Raw genomic sequence first — 19,384 nt, 5'->3', positions numbered from 1 at the left:
CAATCAAAACAGCTTGGTGATGGGAAACAACCTCACAGAAGGCAAGGATAACCGGCATATTTGAAAAGGTGCTTGGGCAGAGAGTTGTGAAAGACAGGATTTTACCCAAAAAAGGAGAACCACCACCTGAAGATCAGTCTCAGCCGATGGTGTGCCACAGTAACGCCAGGAGAGCTGTTGGAGGTGCAGCGCGCTTCTCCTGGAATGAGCCCGAGCTACTGGGGGCACCCTGACCTAACCAGCAAATGGCCTCTATCAGGGTCAGCACTGAAGAACACCAGGTGGTCTCTGACAGCTACTGCCGTTAATGCCCCTTCGCCAAAGGCTTATTCACTGAGGCTGACTGCAAAACACAGTAACACATCTGGATAGTGGGAAGTGAAGCCTTCCAGAGCACCACAGACAGGTTATAAAATGTGTAAGAAGGAAACAATGGAACTTTGGTTAAATGTTCTCAATAGCATTTGCACCCAAAGAGCGCCAGTTATTTCTCCAAACTGAGCAGATGTGCAACCTCAGCCTTCCAGACAAGATGCCATCGCTTCAAATGGCAGCAATTCTAAACCAGTTTGAGGGAGTATCACTGAACTAAAGGTAGAATTCCAAAAGGACACTCAACAGCATGTACATGGGTCCCTAATCGATAAAACTCACAGTGTGTCATCGCCATTCTCCAATCATCCCCCAGGTAATGAGGAAAATCTACGTCCTCACACTCCATGAGGTCCCAACTCAAACTTGAAAAGGACAACATTGGAATGGGGTGAAGTCAGGGGGTCAATATTTCACAGAAGTTCTATGAAGCCTGTGAATAATTTTAGAGCTATTTCTTAGAAAATGAGTAAAGAAAATCTGTCTCAACCACATGGCTTCTTTGCTGAGTTTTCTTTTGCAACTCTTCATTCCAAAACTCAGAAGCATTGTCTCATGCATTCTCTTTAAGATATAGCACCTAAGAATAGCTTTCAGAACCAAACGCCAACCTTTGCGAGAAGAGATAACAGACAAGAGGAAAAAGTGTTAGGAGCGTGAAAAATATTGCTAGCTGGAAACATTCATTTCGATCACACATCGTGAGCCACTAGACTACCTTGAATCTTCTCTACAGCACTGTGACTTCCACACTGAAGCATACCAAAGCACAAAACAACTGCATCACAAAGGTAGTTTTTGCTTCTCTGTGGTCTACAACTAAGACAACTAAGAGGAATATATATATTTTTAAGCCCGGAGTAGCAAAGTACCATTACTTAAAGCACACAGAGGATTTTCATAATTCACAAGGCACAGGCAGTACCCTATTTTTTAAAGAATATATCACTCCATCTACTTGGGATTCAGATTACTTTTTTTTTTTTTTTTTTTTTTGAGACGGAGTTTCGCTGTTGTTGCCCAGGCTGGAGTGCAATGGCGCCATCTCGGCTCACCGCAACCTCCACCTCGCGGGTTCAAGCGATTCTCCTGCCTCAGCCTCCCGAATAGCTGGGATTATAGGCATGCGCCACCACGCCAGGCTAATTTTGTATTTTTAGTGGAGATGGGGTTTCTCCATGTTAGTCAGGCTGGTCTCAAACTCCCAACCTCAGGTGATCTGCCTGCCTTGGTCTCCCAAAGTGCTGGGATTACAGGCGTGAGCCACTGTGCCCGGCCGGGATTCAGATTACTCTTACCAAAAGATTTTGAGATATTGGGTATGCCTAATCACTTAGTTTGCTGGTAAGTCTCTTTGGAGTAACCAATCTCAATCTTCAAGTTGAATATCAGTGTTGTTCATGATGCTTATAGTTTAAGCCAGGAGGTCACAGGATGCTATAGGATTACTTGTGTTTAGATGATCAGCAAAAGCTGTATAAGTAAACCATGGTCTTCTATCCTATTATTCTCCTAAGGGAAACCTTTTATTCTTTACATAGGAGTAATATATATATTTGTTATTTTAAAAAATTAAAATATGAAGTAAGGTCTTCTACAATTTCTCTATAAGGACTTGTTTTCTTTTAATATTAGGGAATATAGTTCTTTTAAACATTCATGTTTTGATGATCTTTTTCCTCTTCCCTTTCTTCCCTTTCTTCTAAGTCCATTCCATCAGTTCTTTTCCATTTGCATGCACACAGCCTTGCCTCCAATCTAATTTCTACCCTGAGATGCTGGGTGAGCTTGGTTATTTAGTTTGTTAGTGAGTTTCCTTGGAGAAATTCTTAATCTTCAAGTGGAATCTCAGTGTTATTTGTGTAGTTTGTCACTCAAAGAATTTTTCTTTGCTGATGCTAATGGTTTCAACCAGGAGTTTACAGGGTGCTACAGTCATCATGGGCTTGTCCCTAGGGTATAAACTCTGGCCAGCCCTGATGAACAGAGTCTTGGGTGCCAATTTGGTGGATGTATCTATATATAATCACACACACATTGAATCGAATTGACTGTACTGATTTAAATAAGATTACTTTGGGATGACAGAATTTTAATCTGATATAATAAGATGGGTTTTTATGTCATTGTATATCTATTGCTAAGATATATGGAGAAAATCCAGAGAGCAAAAAAGGCAAAGAGCTCGACTGGCAGCTGCTCGTTACTCTCCCATGAGAACACAGTCTCTTCCTTTCCCCAACAGTCCTGGGGCTTCATTTCCTTAACAGTTCTCCGTGGCGGCTTTGCCTTCCTGTTATGGGAGAGTCAGGGGTTAAGGTACCCGCACCTGAGAGAGATGCTGGACATCTTGTACATACCCTGTTGAAGCCTGCATGGAGAAGAGGAAGGACTGACGCCTCTTCATGGTCATCCGATCTGCAGCAAAGCAGAAAATGTGGTCACTCAGCAGATACAAACCAGGATTCCTCACACTGAAACATGGAGAGAGAGCAATGAGGCCACACAGCGTTAGCTCCAAGAGTGGCTTCCTGATGAGCACATGCCCACGGGGCACACCTGCCTTCAAGGATACAGACCCCACATCTACCTTCCAGATGCAAAAAGAACAAAAACAGTAGAGAAAGCTCCAGCAGCGTACCTGGAGGTATCACCCTCAGTATACATGAGTGGCCCTTTCCAATTCAGCTGCCCTTTGGGGTTGAGCCACATGTATGGGAGCAGTCCCATAAAGGGACGTTAGGTGCACTGTTCATTCTGAGACCATTGTCCCCAAACCATCTGGAAGTATGACTCCCACACCAAAACTGAGCTGGGTCCAACCCTCAACATGAGGAAGACAGTCAGCAGTCCAGGCTGTAGGACCCCCAAGCCAAATGGGAGAGAAGTATCAGCAGGAACACACAGTTAGAAGGGAAGGAGAGAAAACAAAAATGGATAATTGCCACTCATTTCACAAGAGGGTTTGCTATAGTGAGCCTACCGCTGAGTCTCAGGACTTCAGTTTGAGTACAAGGTGGGATATGGATTGCCTTGTCATGAAGACATGCCATCGCTGGGCTCCCTATCACCGAAATAGAGAAACAGGGTCTGAGACAGCCAGCAAGTAACATGGGGGACATACCCTAAGAACCAGGGAAGAAAAATGGAATAAAAGGGATTGGGTGGAAACGCAGATAGCAAACAGGAACAGAAGTCCCAGTGCTGACTTGTGGCATTACCCATAGTTGATTCCTGCCCTAAGGGAAAAGCTATTTTACCCACTTTGTTTTTCTTCTGGAACTCCAAGTTCTATCTTCTCTGACTGTTAAGAAGGCCACAAAATGGTTCCAAGGGTATTAATAATGTTTTATTTCTTAAGCTGGTGACATAGACACACACATTCATTTTATTACCACTCTCTCTATACGAAATATTTTACAATAAAACCAGGAAAAGTCGGTGACAATCATAACAAATAAGCCATAGTCAACCATTATTTTGTCAAGGACTAGCAAACCTTTTTGCCATATGAGTTGGAAAAACAAGAGTGTTTTGTTCTTGGACACGCGTAATAAGCCAGGCTTGGGAAAAATGCTGTGTGGCCTTGAACATTTCTGGTATTGATGTCCAAGCCTCTATAACCTCATTCAGATCTCTGAGTGTCCAGAAGATAAATGTGAAAAGGAGGGTTGAAGGAGGCTCATCTTATGTCTCAGTTCCCCTCATTCATTCCCTGTGGAATCTTAATCTCCCACCAGGATGGAGAGGTGTAACAAACCAGTGAGGACAATGTCTTTACTTTCTCTGGACCACATCCCGTGGTGGGTATCAAACAAAGTGAGAAGACAGAGCTCTTAGGAAGACACTCAAGGAGTAGCAGGTAAGTAGGAGTCTCCAGTAAGGGTATGACTTTGAAGCCATGATTTCCTGCTGTATTCACATGGCTTTGGAATGAGGCATTTCAAGTCCCCTGGGCCAGACTTTCCTGGCCTTTGTCACAGAATTTGTGCCAAATGCCATAATGAGGCCAAGTCCAACAGGTCCTAGGCCCTGATGAAGTTCTTATTCTCTCCGAAGCTAAATACAGCCATTAAAAGACTACAACAGGCCGGGCGTGGTGGCTCACACCTGTAATCCCAGCACTTTGGGAGGCCAAGGCCAGCAGATCACGAGGTCAGGGGATCAAGACCGTCCTGGCTAACACGGTGAAACCCCATCTCTACTAAAAATACAAAAAATTAGCCGGGCGTGGTGACGGGCACCTGTAGTCCCAGCTACTCGGGAGGCTGAGGCAGGAGAATGGCGTGAACCCGGGAGGCGGAGCTTGCAGTGAGCCGAGATCGCGCTGCTGCACTCCAGCCTGGGCGACAGAGTGAGACTCCGTCTCAAAAAAAAAAAAAAAGACTACAACAAATTTTGTTACCTGCCAACATTCCCACCACTGTAGTTTGTACAGACAACTTTTCTTCCTGCTGGCTCTTTTACTTTGAGTGCTGGCCACATCAGACGATAAACTCAGCAGAGCAGTCGCTCATCCTACAGTTTCATTGTACCTACAGCACAATCCCTTTTCTTTGCCGCCCAGCATTGGATAAACTCTACTGTCCTGCCTCTAGCCACATAACGGTCCCAGCATCAACTTTACAACCCTTGTCTTGTGGATTTAGTGCCCTTTTATTATCATGCTTGAACATGAAAAAAAAAAAAAACAAAAAACGTGTTTCTTCTTAAATGAAAAACAAGCATATCCCCATCTCTTTTCTTCAAAGAAAAAAAGATAAACTGGAACAATGTTTTCTCCAGACCACCTCCTCCTCAAATTTTCCATTCATTTCTGGCATATAATGAGTAAACTTTCTCCCTGAGGTGTATGACTATGTGCTAAAGGCAATTACATAAGATACAGAGAAAAACCTAAATATTTCCAGGAACTTGTGAAACAAACAAAACCCCCAAAGCAAGATCAAGATCTAAGGCTGGTGTTCTAGGACCCAAGATGCGCCCATTGCTTAGACAGCTCAAAAACCAGATTACATCTGACAGACATTTCAGAATGAACAGTACTCCTTCCAGCTGGGAATGGGAGGTGCACTTACACTCGTGAAACCACTGCGAGGATCACCGTGTGCTCGGAGGGATTTGTGGCCCGGATCGACCTGCAATGAGAAGCCTCCAAGTCAAACAAGGTGATCTGGACTTTGTTACATTAAATGAATGCGGAACTTCTTCACATTGAAAATGACACAACATCAAATCTTTCTCTAAAGAAAACGTCTCAAAACACACAGAAGACAACAAAGAAAGATGCCCTTGTGGATTAGGACAATCTCTTCATTTCGTTAAAAATTTTTTTTCTCTTAACTCCCAGGCAATTATCCAATAGGTCAGACCTGCCAATTTTCCACTTAAAAAAATTGGCAAATTCCACTTAAATTCCATTTTTTAAAATTGAAACTCCACTCTTCAAAATAAAAATAAATTGGCAGTCCTACAATCCTCTTCTTATCAGTATGTACCTGGGGGAGCCAATTGGGTTTAATCTTTTTTCTTTTAAAAGAGCAGATAGTTCAGAAAGTCGACCTTATGATAAAAATTAAAACACTCGCTGGCAGCGGGATGTACAAATGCCGGTTAAAGCCAATTAAAGATGGTACAAAGAGCCACCTCAATTTTTCAGTCCTACTGTAGTTTGTGCTTAAATACTTCAAACAACTTGATCATCAGCTGGAGCTGAGAAATGTTGCAATATGGTACCTGTCACTGTATAATGTTTGTTGTACTGGGACCACCTGGATATAGTTAGTTTATTCCCTAGGAGTTAAACAGGGCCAAAATAATCAGGACATAGAATTTTGAGGTCCATGAATCTTCTTTGCTGTGCCATGCTACAGCCCAGATTCTGCACTGTTCTGGTCAGGGGGTTGTAAATTGGACAAACTTTTAATAAAGGCCCACACACTTGAATCTCAGTGCGAACCAGCATGCTTGCTTTGACCTATTCTCCTGGTCTGGCCTCTGCTTATGCTGAGATATCTTGGAAGGGAACCATCATCTCCAAGAACAGAATTACTCCTGAGTAATTTGTGAAACAACATGCATTTGTTTTTCTCTCTGGCTCTGGGCATTTCTGCTCCCCTCTACTTTAATGTGTTTGAACTACCACTCCCCAAGGGACAGTCGGCTCGTATTGCTTCATCCTCTTCAACTCCAACATTTTCTGACCTTTCTCAAAAAATGCACCTTCTCCATGTCCTGTTCCTCGAGCCCTCACACTATGTGGGAGGAAGGCTACAGGAAATGATCGGCTGTCATATTCCCAGGAAGTGAAGTTTCCTCTGTGGATAAATGGTATTTTAAAGAGATCTTTTGAAGAAAATGCTATTAACTCACAATGGGGCAGGAGGCATAAGTCAATATCTCTCCAATGCCAGCATAGGCTACTTCCCACTCAGCCACCCTGTAGGGCAGGTCCTGCTAAGGTGAAGCTACACTTATTTTATACTCAAGAGCCTACTGGATGGATACTCAGTGGAAATACCAGTTAGCACCTAATGAAAAAATACATAGTGTTTTAGAGGCATGTTCCGATCTCTAGGGAAACTCTAAGTACTTCTCACCTTCATTCAGTCTTTCTCACCCCAGGAGGTGTCATGGGCACACTGCTGGGCTATATACTAAGGTGTGGGTTTTAGGCAAGAGGCTAAAATATGTAATAAGCATAACTGGGCTGGAGCACACACTCTCTTGGTTTCTTTTGGGACTGGCTTCCATCTTTCGGGTTGCTTCCTGCTGCTTGTCTCTTTTCTCTCGTCTCTCCAAAGGAACTGGTATGGTAAGAGAGACCTAGGCCTCTTCCTGGATGAGAGGACTAAGGGGAAGGTGGGGCTGAGGCTCAAGGACGCATGTTAGGCTAAGGTCCAATCCTAGCTCAAAGGTGAGGGATCTAGTGCCACAGATGACAACAAAGAATGCACATCTGCCAGGGGCATGTCACCTACCCATCCCCTTAGGGAATGTGTGTTGGGAGTCAAGCATTTGGAATCTGGCCACCCTCAACATGACCAATAATGGTCGGGAAACACACTGACAGATACGTCCATCTGACTTCTAAACTGTATAGACCTCTATTGGTTTTCTGAGCAGCTAACACAGAAATACATTTGGTAGAAAATAAAACTCTATTTCTTTATATTCAAAGAAAAATGTAAAGTTTATCTGCTAAACTGGGCCTTTGCCTGAATTAAAAGATTTCTTCCTGTTGATTTTTTCTTTATAAGTAAAGCTTCTCTTAAGTCATTGTATGTAGGAACAAAGAAGTGTGATATTTCTACCATAAAACTACCTAAGAAAAGTAAGTGAAGGCCAAGAAAAATCAGAAATACTTAGTTTTACAAGACCCAATTCTACTATAAAATCATCAAAAATATTTCCTAATACTAAAAATAGCATCCAGATATTTTATGATATACTCTATGTATATTTATATACACTATTAAATAGAAAAACATTTTAAACATTTCTAAAACAGATGCTTAAGAAAAATTCTTCTTTGGGAAACTGAAAATCATCAAAGAACAGCAAGATGATGTCTGTGATAAGAAACTTCTCTTAATCCACTAATTTCTTCTCAGGGTACCAAGGTTCTAAAAAGCCATTTTCCCACCTTTTATTTCACTTACTAACATTCAAGAAAATTCCAGCTCCCCACGCAATTGGACTCTGTCTTGGTCTAGCATTTAATTAGTGACCTCTTCCATCTAGCTTCAAAGCATTCCACTTCTGCTAAATGAATCAGTTCATCCAGAGCTAACTCTTATGACTGAGCATTTATTTATGAACAGGCCTGTGTTTCCTCCCCAGAGTGCAAGCATTTCTATAAACAAGCAGGGGGTTTGGGTCCCTGGAAGATTTTCTACTGCTGCAAAGTGGCTGCCTTCACTCCATGACTGGAAAGCCTGCTGTGGGATCTACCCATCTGTGTCAGGCAGGAAAAAATTTATATTTCACACATTTCCGATGTTCATTTTGGGAGAGAATAATGAAGATTAAAATAGCTAGTTTAAATCCAAGCCGTATCTGTGTAATGAGAACTGTGTGAATTTTAATTTTTTTTATGAGCAATACACAGGGTGGGGGGAATACCCTGAAGTTATCAGGGGAGCCCAGCTCACACCTCTAAATTTAGTACCACTCAAATGTGGAAAAGTAGAAGAGGAGAGAGAAATCTACAGGAAGGAGCTATAGCTTTCACCACAGACATTTGTATACACTGCTTAAAAACATCAACACATATTTTAAAAATATTTGAAATAAATTAAAGATATCTGTAAATGAAATTCATTTTAAGCTGTTAAGCGAACATTTGCTCAACATATTAAATTAGAGAAGGTACCTGCACACCGCTTCTGCATCGAAGTTCTGAGTTTGTCTATGATCAATTACAATAATTTCATGATGCTTATCAAGAAAGCATTCAAGGGCTGACTCTGGAGTCCGAGCAATATTGCATCTATAACCAGCTCTGTCACAGGCCCACCAGAAGCCGTCGCTCTGACTATCTTCCTTTGCAAAGATCAGCAAAACCTGAAAACAACAAAAAGAGCATCTTGAAATAAATCATCATCCATAGAGACTATTAAAAACAAGCCTATTGGCCAGGTGCAGTGGCTCATGCCTGTAATCCCAGCTCTTTGAGAGGCTGAGGCAGTGGACTACTTAAGCCCAGGTGTTTGAGACCAGTCAGGGCAACACGGCAAAACCCCGCCTCTACAAAAAATACAAAAAAAGTAGCCAGGCATAGTAGCACATTCCTGTGGTCTCCACTACTCAGGAGGCTGAGATGAAAAGATCACTTGAGCCTGAGACGTAGAGGCTGCAGTGAACCATGATTGCACCACTGCACTCCAGCCTGGGCAACAGAGTGAGACCCTGTCTAAAATAAAAGCAAAAACAATCCCCCCAAAACAACCAAAAGACCAGGCCTATGGTATACTGGTTTAAAATGGGGCCTCTGGAGGGAAGCTACCAGGGTTCAAATCCCAGCTCCTCCAGTTGGTTACAGTGGTCTTTGAACAAGGTGTTTCACCTCTTTGGCCTATAGTTTCTTGGCTGTAAGAGTGAAAGAACAGTGCCACATAAGTTAGTTCTGAGAACTGAATAAGCACAGAGAAGGTGCCCATTCACTCTGGTGGTGATTGTGACTCACTGCAATTACAAGTATTTCTAATTTCCTAATTAGTTTGGTTTTAAATAAGAAGTAAAATTATTAATGAGATAGTTAACACAGGTTAGATTATGGTTTACATTTACAGTACATATATTTGATTCCAGTTGCAAGTGGTATTTGCCTTTAAGTCTCTGGAGGCCACCTCTTTGAACTTAGCACTAAAATACCTATTGACATAAGGAAGTAAGGGAACTCAAAACAACCTCAAAAATGAATTTTAACATCCAATCTTTGCCAAAATCTGGAAAGAATGATCATGAAATGTAAAGTTGATGGAGTTAAGTTGAGGGAAATGTGCTTCTATTGATGAACTGCCTCATTGAGAAGCAATTTTGCCCACAGGAAAGAAGGCAGCAACACTTTACACAGTTCCTCCCTCATCATCACCTGGGTCCAGGAACACAGATTCCCTGCCAGCCAGAAAGACCCAGACTGCCCTACCACCACCTGAGCTCATTTATGTATTTATGGTCCATCTCTCTCACTAGAGAAGTAAGCTTCAGGAGAGTAAAGGCTCGGCCTGGCTTGTTCCCTGCTTGTACCCCCCATGCCCAGCACTAGCCTGGCACTTCCTAGCTGTTCAGTAAATATTTGAGAAATGAAAAAACAACTACTTGTGGGGTCTTCTGAGAAATGCGAGAGGGCTTTACTGTGAATAAGATGTAAGATCACCTCCCAGCAATAGATCTAATAAGAAAAACCTATAATAATCTCAAGATATTGTTAAGGCACTCAATACTCTTCTGCACCCACGTCTGGTTTAAACAATTAGAAACAGAAGGGTAGTTTCTCAACATGAAGAGCTTTTGAGTCAATAGTCAATATATTCATCATGGTGAAATATCAAACGTGTTTCATTTAAAATCAGAAACAAGCCAAATTGTCCAATCATTACATTTGAAAACTACTTTTTTTTTCTTTTTTTTGAGACAGAGTCTTGCTCTTGTCACCAAGGCTAGAGCGCAATGGCACGATCTCGGCTCACTGCAACCTCTGCCTTCCAGGGTCAAGTGATTCTCCTGCCTCAGCCTCCCGAGTAGCTGGGATTACAGGCGCCCACCACCACACCTGCCTAATTTTTGTATTTTTTTAGTAGAGACAGGGTTTCGCCATGTTGGCCAGACTGGTCTCGGACTCCTGACCTCATGATCTGCCCACCTCGACCTCCCAAAGTGCTGGGAATACAGGCATGCACCACCGTGCCCAGCTGAAAAATACTTTTATTAATTGAAAATTGGAAGTATATAGAAAAGCAGAAACAATAATATAATGAAACTCATGTACTCCTTACCCGGCTTCAGCAATAACCAACTCCTAGCCAATGTGGGTTCATCTCTATCCCTACCCATTTTCCTAGCTCTTACAACAGATTGTGGCTAATCCAGCTATTTTATCTCATCCATATGCATTTGTGAAAGATAAAGATTTTTTAAAAACAACAAAACCACAATATCATTTCATACCTAAACCTCCCCAATAATTTCTTAATATCAATAAGTATCTGGATATATTATATATGCCGTTTTTTAAGAGCACCCTGGGCTGACCAGGGTCTGTCCTTCTGCAGCCCAGGAAGCTCCTAACATTTCCAGCCACAGAGTTCCTTCCAGGAAGAAACGGGAGGTGGCTCTCCCAAGAAAAATGAAGGACACAACCTTGTGGATTTTGATAACGAAAGCCTTCCTATCAAACTGTTAACAGGGGAACCTGAATGAGAAAAATCAGGTAGAATAAACTGGTTGGTGCAAAAAGTCAATAACCTTTTACTTGGTGTAGCTGTGGTATTAACACGAGAAACTCAATATGCCAAACCTAGAAGTCAAAAAAGGTGAAAAACTTCTTGTCTCTCACCTGTCTGGCTGAATTATGGATTTTTAAACAAGAATCTCAACAATCTATACTTCCTTGACACCATTATGCCTCAACCTTTGACTAATACAGTAAGAATAACAATTCTCTTGTTGGGCATTACAACAACTATCACTAATTTTCAGAAACACTGCTTTTAACTGCTTACGGTATGTTGATGAACAAAATAAAGACGCTGCATTACAGTGGTAGAGGCACACACAATAAATAGACCATTAAGTAAGTACATTATACAGAATGGTAATAAATGACAGGTGCTACGTGAAACCCAGCAGAGCAGAGTAGGGGGGGGTCAGCAGTGGGTGCCGGCAGCAGAAGGAAGTAGGCAGTTAGGATAGGTCCCGCTGAGAAGGTGACGTGTGAGCACATGCCTGAAGGGAACAGAAAGGCAAGCCCAGTTTACGTTGGAAGGAAAAGCATTCCAGGCAGAGTTCTATAAGCCCCTGGTGTGTTCTAAGGACTGCAAGGGAGCCAGGGTGGTCGAAGGGAGGGTGTGAGGACAAAAGGGTGGGAGCAGGTCAAGTTCACAGCAGAGGGCTAGACCATGATAAGGCCTTCTAGGCCATTTGAAGGTCTTACAAAACTGGATTTCACATGGAAACTCACAAAACTGATTGAAGGTGGACAGCTGTATTAATTGTATATTTTTATTTTCTGTGTTTCCAATGCTTTGACTTCTGGCGCTTTGCTGACCCTGGAAGGACCGCCCTTCTCAGGGTTGCTAATCCCTAGAGATATCACACAATTCTCCTGTGAGCATGCCCTTCATATGCAAATCAACCAATCCAGAGCCCATCCCCAACCACCACCACCTCTGGTTCTTACCCTCCAGGCCACAATTCCCCAACCCTAATCACCCTAGGGCCAGGTACCAAACAACTAGAACCACCAATATGTCCCAGACCTTTCTGAAATTAATCAGACTAGCTTGGCCTAACCCTGCTCACCCTGCCTCACCCAAGCCTTCCCATGAAAACCACAGTGGAGGCTCTCGCGTGCGATCTCCTCCCACTCCCTCTGCCTCCTGACTGACTGTGGTGCTTCCCAGCGTGGCCCTGGCTGGCACACTGTGCCTCCTGCTCTGGGAACTGTAACTATTTTTTCAATGCCAATTGTTCCTAGATCTGTTGGCCTTACCATACCTGAATAATAAGATCTGTATCATGACACAGATCTTATTATTCAGGTATGGTAAGGCCAAAGGATCTTCTTATTTCGGTATGGTAAGGCACTCAGGAGAGAATTTCTTTGGCTAATATTTAAATATTTTCCTATTTATAAAAAAATTAGAAAGACTGCTTTTCAATTATTCAATTCCTAATCAAAGTGAAAATTTATGGGAATAAAGAATATATACCTTAGAGCAAAACACTATAGCAATCACCTTTCAAAAATATCTGCCTAGCTCTTGAAAATAATACCTTCTCCAGGAAAGTAGTAGATCCAAGTAGCCCAAATTGGACTCTTTGTCCCCATCTCCCAGGCTATAGCTGGGCTAATGATATTCTGATTCCAGGAATTTAGAATTTGCACAGAGAGACACAAAGGCTGGGAACCGGGACCTGTGGCCCATTAAGAATAGAGATATTGGCTGGGTGCGGTGGATCACGCCTGTAATCCCAGCACTTTGGGAGGCCGAGGTGGGCGGATCACCTGAGGTCAGGAGTTCCAGACTAGCCTGACCAAGATGGAGAAACCCTGTCTCTACTAAAAATACAAAATTGGCCAGGCATGGTGGTTCATGCCTGTAATTCCAGCTACTCAGGAGGCTGAAGCAGAATTGCTTGAATCTGGGAGGCGGAGGTTGCAGTGAGCTGAGATCGTGCCATTGCAGTCCAGCCTGGGCAATAACAGAGAAACTCCATTTCAAAAAAAAAAAAAAGATATTGATGGAAGAATGTTAAACTGCTGATGTCAAAGGGCTCAGAGATGGCCCATGGACACCCTTCCCAAGCTACCCACCCTTTTCAACTCTTTCTTGGAGTCTGAAAAAAAAAATTGCACTATCCTTCTAATACATTTCTTATTTACTTATGTACTTTTTGGTATAAGGTATCCTTACAATCGAAAAATAAAAACAAAACAAAAACTTAAGTAATGTAATCCCTTTTCAGCTTTAATATTCTGTGTATCAGTATTTCTCATTTCTCTGACATGGCTGTTTGTTAAGATTTATTGACTATTAACTGAGGTCAATAAATGATTAACTCATATAAATGATTCTGCGAAACATATTTTTGAAAAATCATTACTAATGGTGTTATAACTGAACTTGATCTGTAAAGAGTAACAGTAAACTGACCTTGTGCTTGCTCAAAATAATATGCTCAACATTCATTCAAAGAATATTTATTGATGACTTGTTATGCAAGATGTTAAGAACAGGGAATAAAAAGATGACAGAGATAGCCATAGGCCAGTCTCTTCCCATGGGCTCCAGTCAAGGAAGCAGATAATTATAATAAATGCACCAATGAGTGGTGACCACAGATAAACGAAGCATGGACAAGAATCCAAGCACAGGAGAACAAGCAGAAGGAAGTAGTTTTGTCACATCAATCTCACTGTACCCTTGTAAACACAGCAAAAGAGGAGAAGATGCAGAACTGATCTGGGCTGAAGCCTGGAACAATGAGGAAACCTCTTACTGGAGCAGAGCTCAGCCAACTTGTGTTCTGTCCATAGTCAGAACACAGCTATCGGCAATCCTCACTTGCATGGCAGAATCAGACTATAATAATGACCATGCACGAGGGTTGAAAACTTACGGAGTGTGTACATTTTTCACTTTTCAGGTGATGGGTACACTGAAAGCCAGTACACAATATATGCCTGCAAGAAATCTGCATTTTTATACTCTATAAAAACAAAAATGAAAAAAATGACCATGTAAACCTATCTTAATAAATAATGGTAAAAATTATGATTGTTTTGTGACCTTTAAAGATTTGTGTCAACATACTGAAAATTTTCTTATTCTTGGTTATAAATATATAGGGAAATGAAAAAAAATAAAGCTAAAATTTATTTAATATATTGTAATTTAAAATATTAGAAACATTGAGAATTAAAATGTTTTATTTATTTAAAAAAATTATCAAGAGTAGTTTGGACAGTGCTTGCCACCTTCTTCTAGTTGTATAAGTTATGATATGAAGTGAGCATCTTTTCTATGCCTTGGCAAATTATCATACTCCTAACTTTGGATCAGCTGCTGACATTTTATCCTCTGTGCTTTCAGTATCATGCAACATCCCCAGAGCTCCTTTAATTACTGTGAAGCTTTTTGCTGGCCTCACTACCTCTATGACTTCTTCATCCTTTTTGTCACACCACTGTCCTCATTTATGTTGATGAACTAATTACATTCACTAACTTCTACCAGCTACAGTGTCGGCATTCCACAGTCAACTATTTCTCCTCTAAGTCCATTTACATTTGATTCAAATTTCACTCACAGCATTATCATTTTTCATCTCTTCATTGCACTTTCATCTTTGTTAGCTCATTCCCTCTTTCGACAATCTATTTTTGCATAATGTCATGTGGGTTTATCACGAAGAGATAGGAGGCAACACAACTACATGCTTTGCTGTCTGTACTTAGGCTGAATAACAGATAGGCAGAAACCAACCAGAGTCTTTGGCTAAAAAAAGTTATGGTTAAAAAAAGCGATAGGTTACTGATGATGCTGCACATTTGTTATTTCCATAGTGATTTGTGGACTGAAGAACCAGCTGCAAAGTTTATGCTTTATGCATTTATTCACAGTTAAAACACTGATGTAACCGCAATCTGAAACATGTTGTTGGGAGTCTGGTGTTATTTAAGTAAACCATGAAATCTGTGCACATTGGAAGTGCACAAAGCAAGAGATACCTGCTTTTCAAAAGTAACTACAAATACCTCAAAGAAAGCTGAAACATATCTTTTGGAGGATAGCAATAATCTGTCTTTGACAGCTAAATTAGAATGAAACTACTTTATCCGGTGACGGCTAATTATAAAAAAAGATGAAAACAAAAACTAACTTTTCCTCATCTTGAATAAGGCAATATAGGTGTTATTACTAGTGTTATTTCTTAATGAGGGTATATCTATGTGTCTTCAATGGATTGTCAATGTCTACTATTAAACATCCAGTTTTTGGAATATTTAGTCTGGCTTTAAGCAAACACCTGGTAACAGGGAGCTTCTAAAGCAGACCACATATATAGATCACATAAGCTGTTTCTGCATAATACTAAACAAGTGGCCAATGTGATCAGGGGAGGGGTTAATTGAGTTTAAAAAAAATGGTCTGAGAACTTTCCTTAAATGTCCCTAGGAAAGTGATGCTGATTACAGCTATAGTTTGATGAGAATTTTCTAAGGGCCAGCCACTATACTGAATGTACTAGAAACATACTGTCTCACTCAATAACCAGTTACAGAAACTCTTTGGAGGTGGGAATTATTCCTATTTTATAGATATGGAAACCGAGGCTTAGATGGTTAAAAAACTTGTCCACAGCTGCACTGCCAGCAAGATGTGAACCGAGGCTGGCCTGACCCCAGGGCCTTTGCAATCACTATGTTAAGTAACTTACTGTCTCTCAGCTCCACAAATATTTTTTACCTATAATATTAGACGAAAATTCTTAGCAACTCTGTGGTTCTTTGAAACTGGCTGGATGAGGTAGAAAACGCAACCTGGTAGCAGCAGTAAGGACAGACAGCAAGAGAAATGCTGGCCACAGCAAGTTACTGAGTCTGAACGTCTCCATCCCTCAGTCATTTCACTTAATGTGTGAAGGTCACCTCCCTATGAGGCCATGTGATCTCCAGTATATAACATCCCCAAATATAATGGTTCCAGAAAACCTACGCCCTACAACATGGAAGAATAAGGTGGTTTTTGTTGTTGTTGTGTTTTTTTTTTTTAGGGTTGGAGTCTCACTCTGTTGCCCAGGCTGGAGTGCAGTGGTGCTATCTTGGCTCACTGCAACCTCCACCTCCCAGGTTCAAGCAATTCTCTGCCTCAGCCTCCAAAGTAGCGGCGATTACAGGTGCGGCCACCACATCTGACTAATTTTTGTATTTTTAGTAAAGACGGGGTTTCACCATCTTGCCCAGGCTTTGAAAGGAGATGTGACCTTGCTAAGAAAAAGCTAGGTCACAGCTGTGGGGATCCATTTCCAAGTCCAGTTGGAAAGCCCAGCGTGAGGGGGAATGGGGACAGGACTCTCTAAGCAGAAACACACAAATTCTGCACACTGGGGAAGTAAATGTGTTCCAGGTATGGATGAAGAAAAGGCCACTTGATTTTTCAGACAGTCTCATGTTGATTTGGATCTCCTGCCTCATAATACTTCCTCTGCTTTTTATTTTCTAGCCAAGATTGGAAAATATGACTTTCACTGTGGGTCACACATCAACTCACCCAGGAGAGACGTGCTCCACAGCACCACTCTGCACTTCCAATCCATTCCACTCCTAACTGTGCTCCTGCCAGCTCTGTGTGGGGTGTGTGGAGCCCCATGGGAGTACATTTCCTGACATGGGAGTAAATTTCCCCTGATGAACTCAGAAATGCACCCTCAAAAGCAACTATATCCTGAAATATTCTTATCAAGCCAAACCCTAAGGGCTCTGGCTGATGTAGCTAATTAATATTTTTGGCACTGCAGTGAAGAAAAAAAAGGAGAAAAAAAAGTAAAATAAAAGCACTAGGACATAGCTTGATTTTTCTAAGTCAATTGCAATGTTAGTAGCAGAAGCAAAAAAACACTAGATATCAATGCACTGAAAGTTAGTGTGTTATGGACAATAAAACTGACCTTCCAGACCTCTCTCTGTGGTCAGGGAACATGGTGCCTTCTCTCTCTCCCCTGCAACACTTAGCATAGAGCCCTGAACATAGGAAGTACTCAGTAGATTCTTACTGCATAAATCATTGAGTCAAAACTCTATGTTTGAATGAGACCATAGTGAGGCCATCCTTGGTTCTAAGTTGAGTTTATTATCGTTTTTAAAAGAAACTCTTAATTATTGTGTCCCTCACTCAAAGAGAGACTCTTTACCACTTGCATTTGCTGTTATTTGGAGCCAAACTCATGTGAGGGAAATCAATGGGGTATACAGTAGCACTTGTAATGTTCCAGGTCTTGCACTGGGTGGCGGGCTTATGAGTTTATGGTATTCAATTTGTTATTATGTTTCATAGGTTATGAGCACATATCAAAAATATTTTTGTATGTTTTAATATGCCACATATAATAAATTCAAATTTATAGACAAGTGTTTTTCAGTTGTGGGAGGGTGGAGCTGTCAGGAGGTACTTAAATTCTGCAAAGGACTGTATCATGTTTGAGAGGACAGAAAGATAGTATGGCGAGATTTTGTTATAAAATTTGACTGCTAATCATGCATATTAAAAATAATTTCAGGCTGGGCACGGTGGCTCACCCTGTAATCCCAGCACTTTGGGAGGCCAAGGTGGGCGAATCACGAGGTCAAAAGTTCAAGATCAGCCTGGCCAATATGATGAAACGCTGTCTCTACTAAAAATACAAAAAGTTAGCTGGGCGTGGTGGCATGCACCTGTAGTCCCAGCTACTTGGGAGGCTGAGGAAGAAGAATCGCTTGAACCTGGGAGGCGGAGGTTGCAGTGAGCCGAGATCGTGCCACTGCACTCCAGCCTGGGTGACAGAGCAAGACTTTGTCTCAAAAATAATAATAATAATAATTTCAGGGTAATCACTAAAAGAATAGCAGTATACCTATATTAGAGAAAAGAAAATGTAGCTTCAAAAACATACCCAACTTAATAAGCAGAAACAACAAACAAGAAAACAAAAGGAAAAGGTTAATAAATAGAAAACACAAAATAAAACAACTGTATCAGTATTCACACTCAATGTAAGCAGATTTAACTCACCTATTAAAAGACAAACATTATAGAAACAGATTTTAGCTCCCTTTTTTTTTTTTTTTTTTTTTTTTTTTTGAGGCGGAGTCTCACTCTGTCACCCAGGCCGGAGTGCAGTGGTGCAATCTCGGCTCACTGCAAGCTTCGCCTTCCGGGTTCACACCATTCTCCTGCCTCAGCCTCCCGAGTAGCTGGGACTACAGGCACCCACCACTACGCCCGGCTAATTTTTTGTATTTTTAGTAGAGACGGGGTTTCACCATGTTAGCCAGGATGGTCTGGATCTCCTGACCTCGTGATCCGCTCGCCTCGGCCTCCCGAAGTGCTGGGATTACAGGTGTGAGCCACTGCGCCTGGCCAGCTCCCATACTTTTATTGAAAAAAACCCCGACATACTGCTTAAAAAAGGCTACTCAAAATAAAGTTATAAAGTATCTGCAGTCTTTTGTTTCTGAAAAAAAACCAACAAACAGAAAAAGATATACTAGGAAAATGTTAACCAAAGGTAGCAGGCCTGGCAATATTATAAATAGATAAAACAGAATATAAGGGAAAAGGTTAAAGAAGGACACTACAAAATGATAAAAGGGACAGTCATCAAGAATATACAACAATCAAGAACTTGGATACACCTAACAACACAGACTCAAAATACCAGCAAATATTAACAGATATTGATGATTTTTCAACAAATCCACTGTAATTAGAAACTGACAGATCACACAGTCACAAAATTTAAGTCAAAAATTAATAAAGATGGTTTGAATAGCACGATTAATGAAGTTGAAGTAATTCATGTAAATAGGACCCTTTGTCCAACAAATAGAGAATACATCTTTTTATCACTTTTTGTGGAGTATTAATCTAAAAACTGACTACATACCTGGCCACCAAACAAGCTGCAACAAATATAAAAAAAAATCAGTAGCAAAGGCATCAAAGCAATTCAATGGGGAAGAATAGTCTTTGTAATAAGTAGAGCTGGAAACAACCAGACATCAATATGGTGGGGTGGGGGTATCAGC

General features: G+C 41.3%; 1 protein-coding gene across 20 annotated transcripts in view; it reads right to left on the bottom strand.

Moving 5' to 3' along the window:
• The window catches only part of PDE8B (phosphodiesterase 8B), a 343,965-nt gene that overhangs the window by 94,238 nt on the left and 230,343 nt on the right, over positions 1-19,384 (bottom strand). For 18 of the 20 annotated variants that reach the window (XM_045393903.3, XM_073993660.1, XM_073993662.1 and 15 more), the window contains 3 exons: positions 8,747-8,937; positions 5,451-5,510; positions 2,733-2,790 (listed from right to left, as the gene is read on the bottom strand). In XM_045393903.3, the coding sequence (XP_045249838.1) occupies positions 2,733-2,790; positions 5,451-5,510; positions 8,747-8,937 (309 nt within the window). Of the gene's footprint in view, positions 1-2,732; positions 2,847-5,450; positions 5,511-8,746; positions 8,938-19,384 lie in introns of all 20 variants that reach the window. The other 2 variants (XM_073993663.1, XM_073993664.1) reach the window with 1 other exon arrangement.

Source organism: Macaca fascicularis, chromosome 6 (genome assembly GCF_037993035.2).
Source record: "Macaca fascicularis isolate 582-1 chromosome 6, T2T-MFA8v1.1".
In the NCBI taxonomy this organism is placed as follows: Eukaryota; Metazoa; Chordata; class Mammalia; order Primates; family Cercopithecidae; genus Macaca; species Macaca fascicularis.
This window is presented reverse-complemented; position numbering and strand designations above follow the sequence as displayed.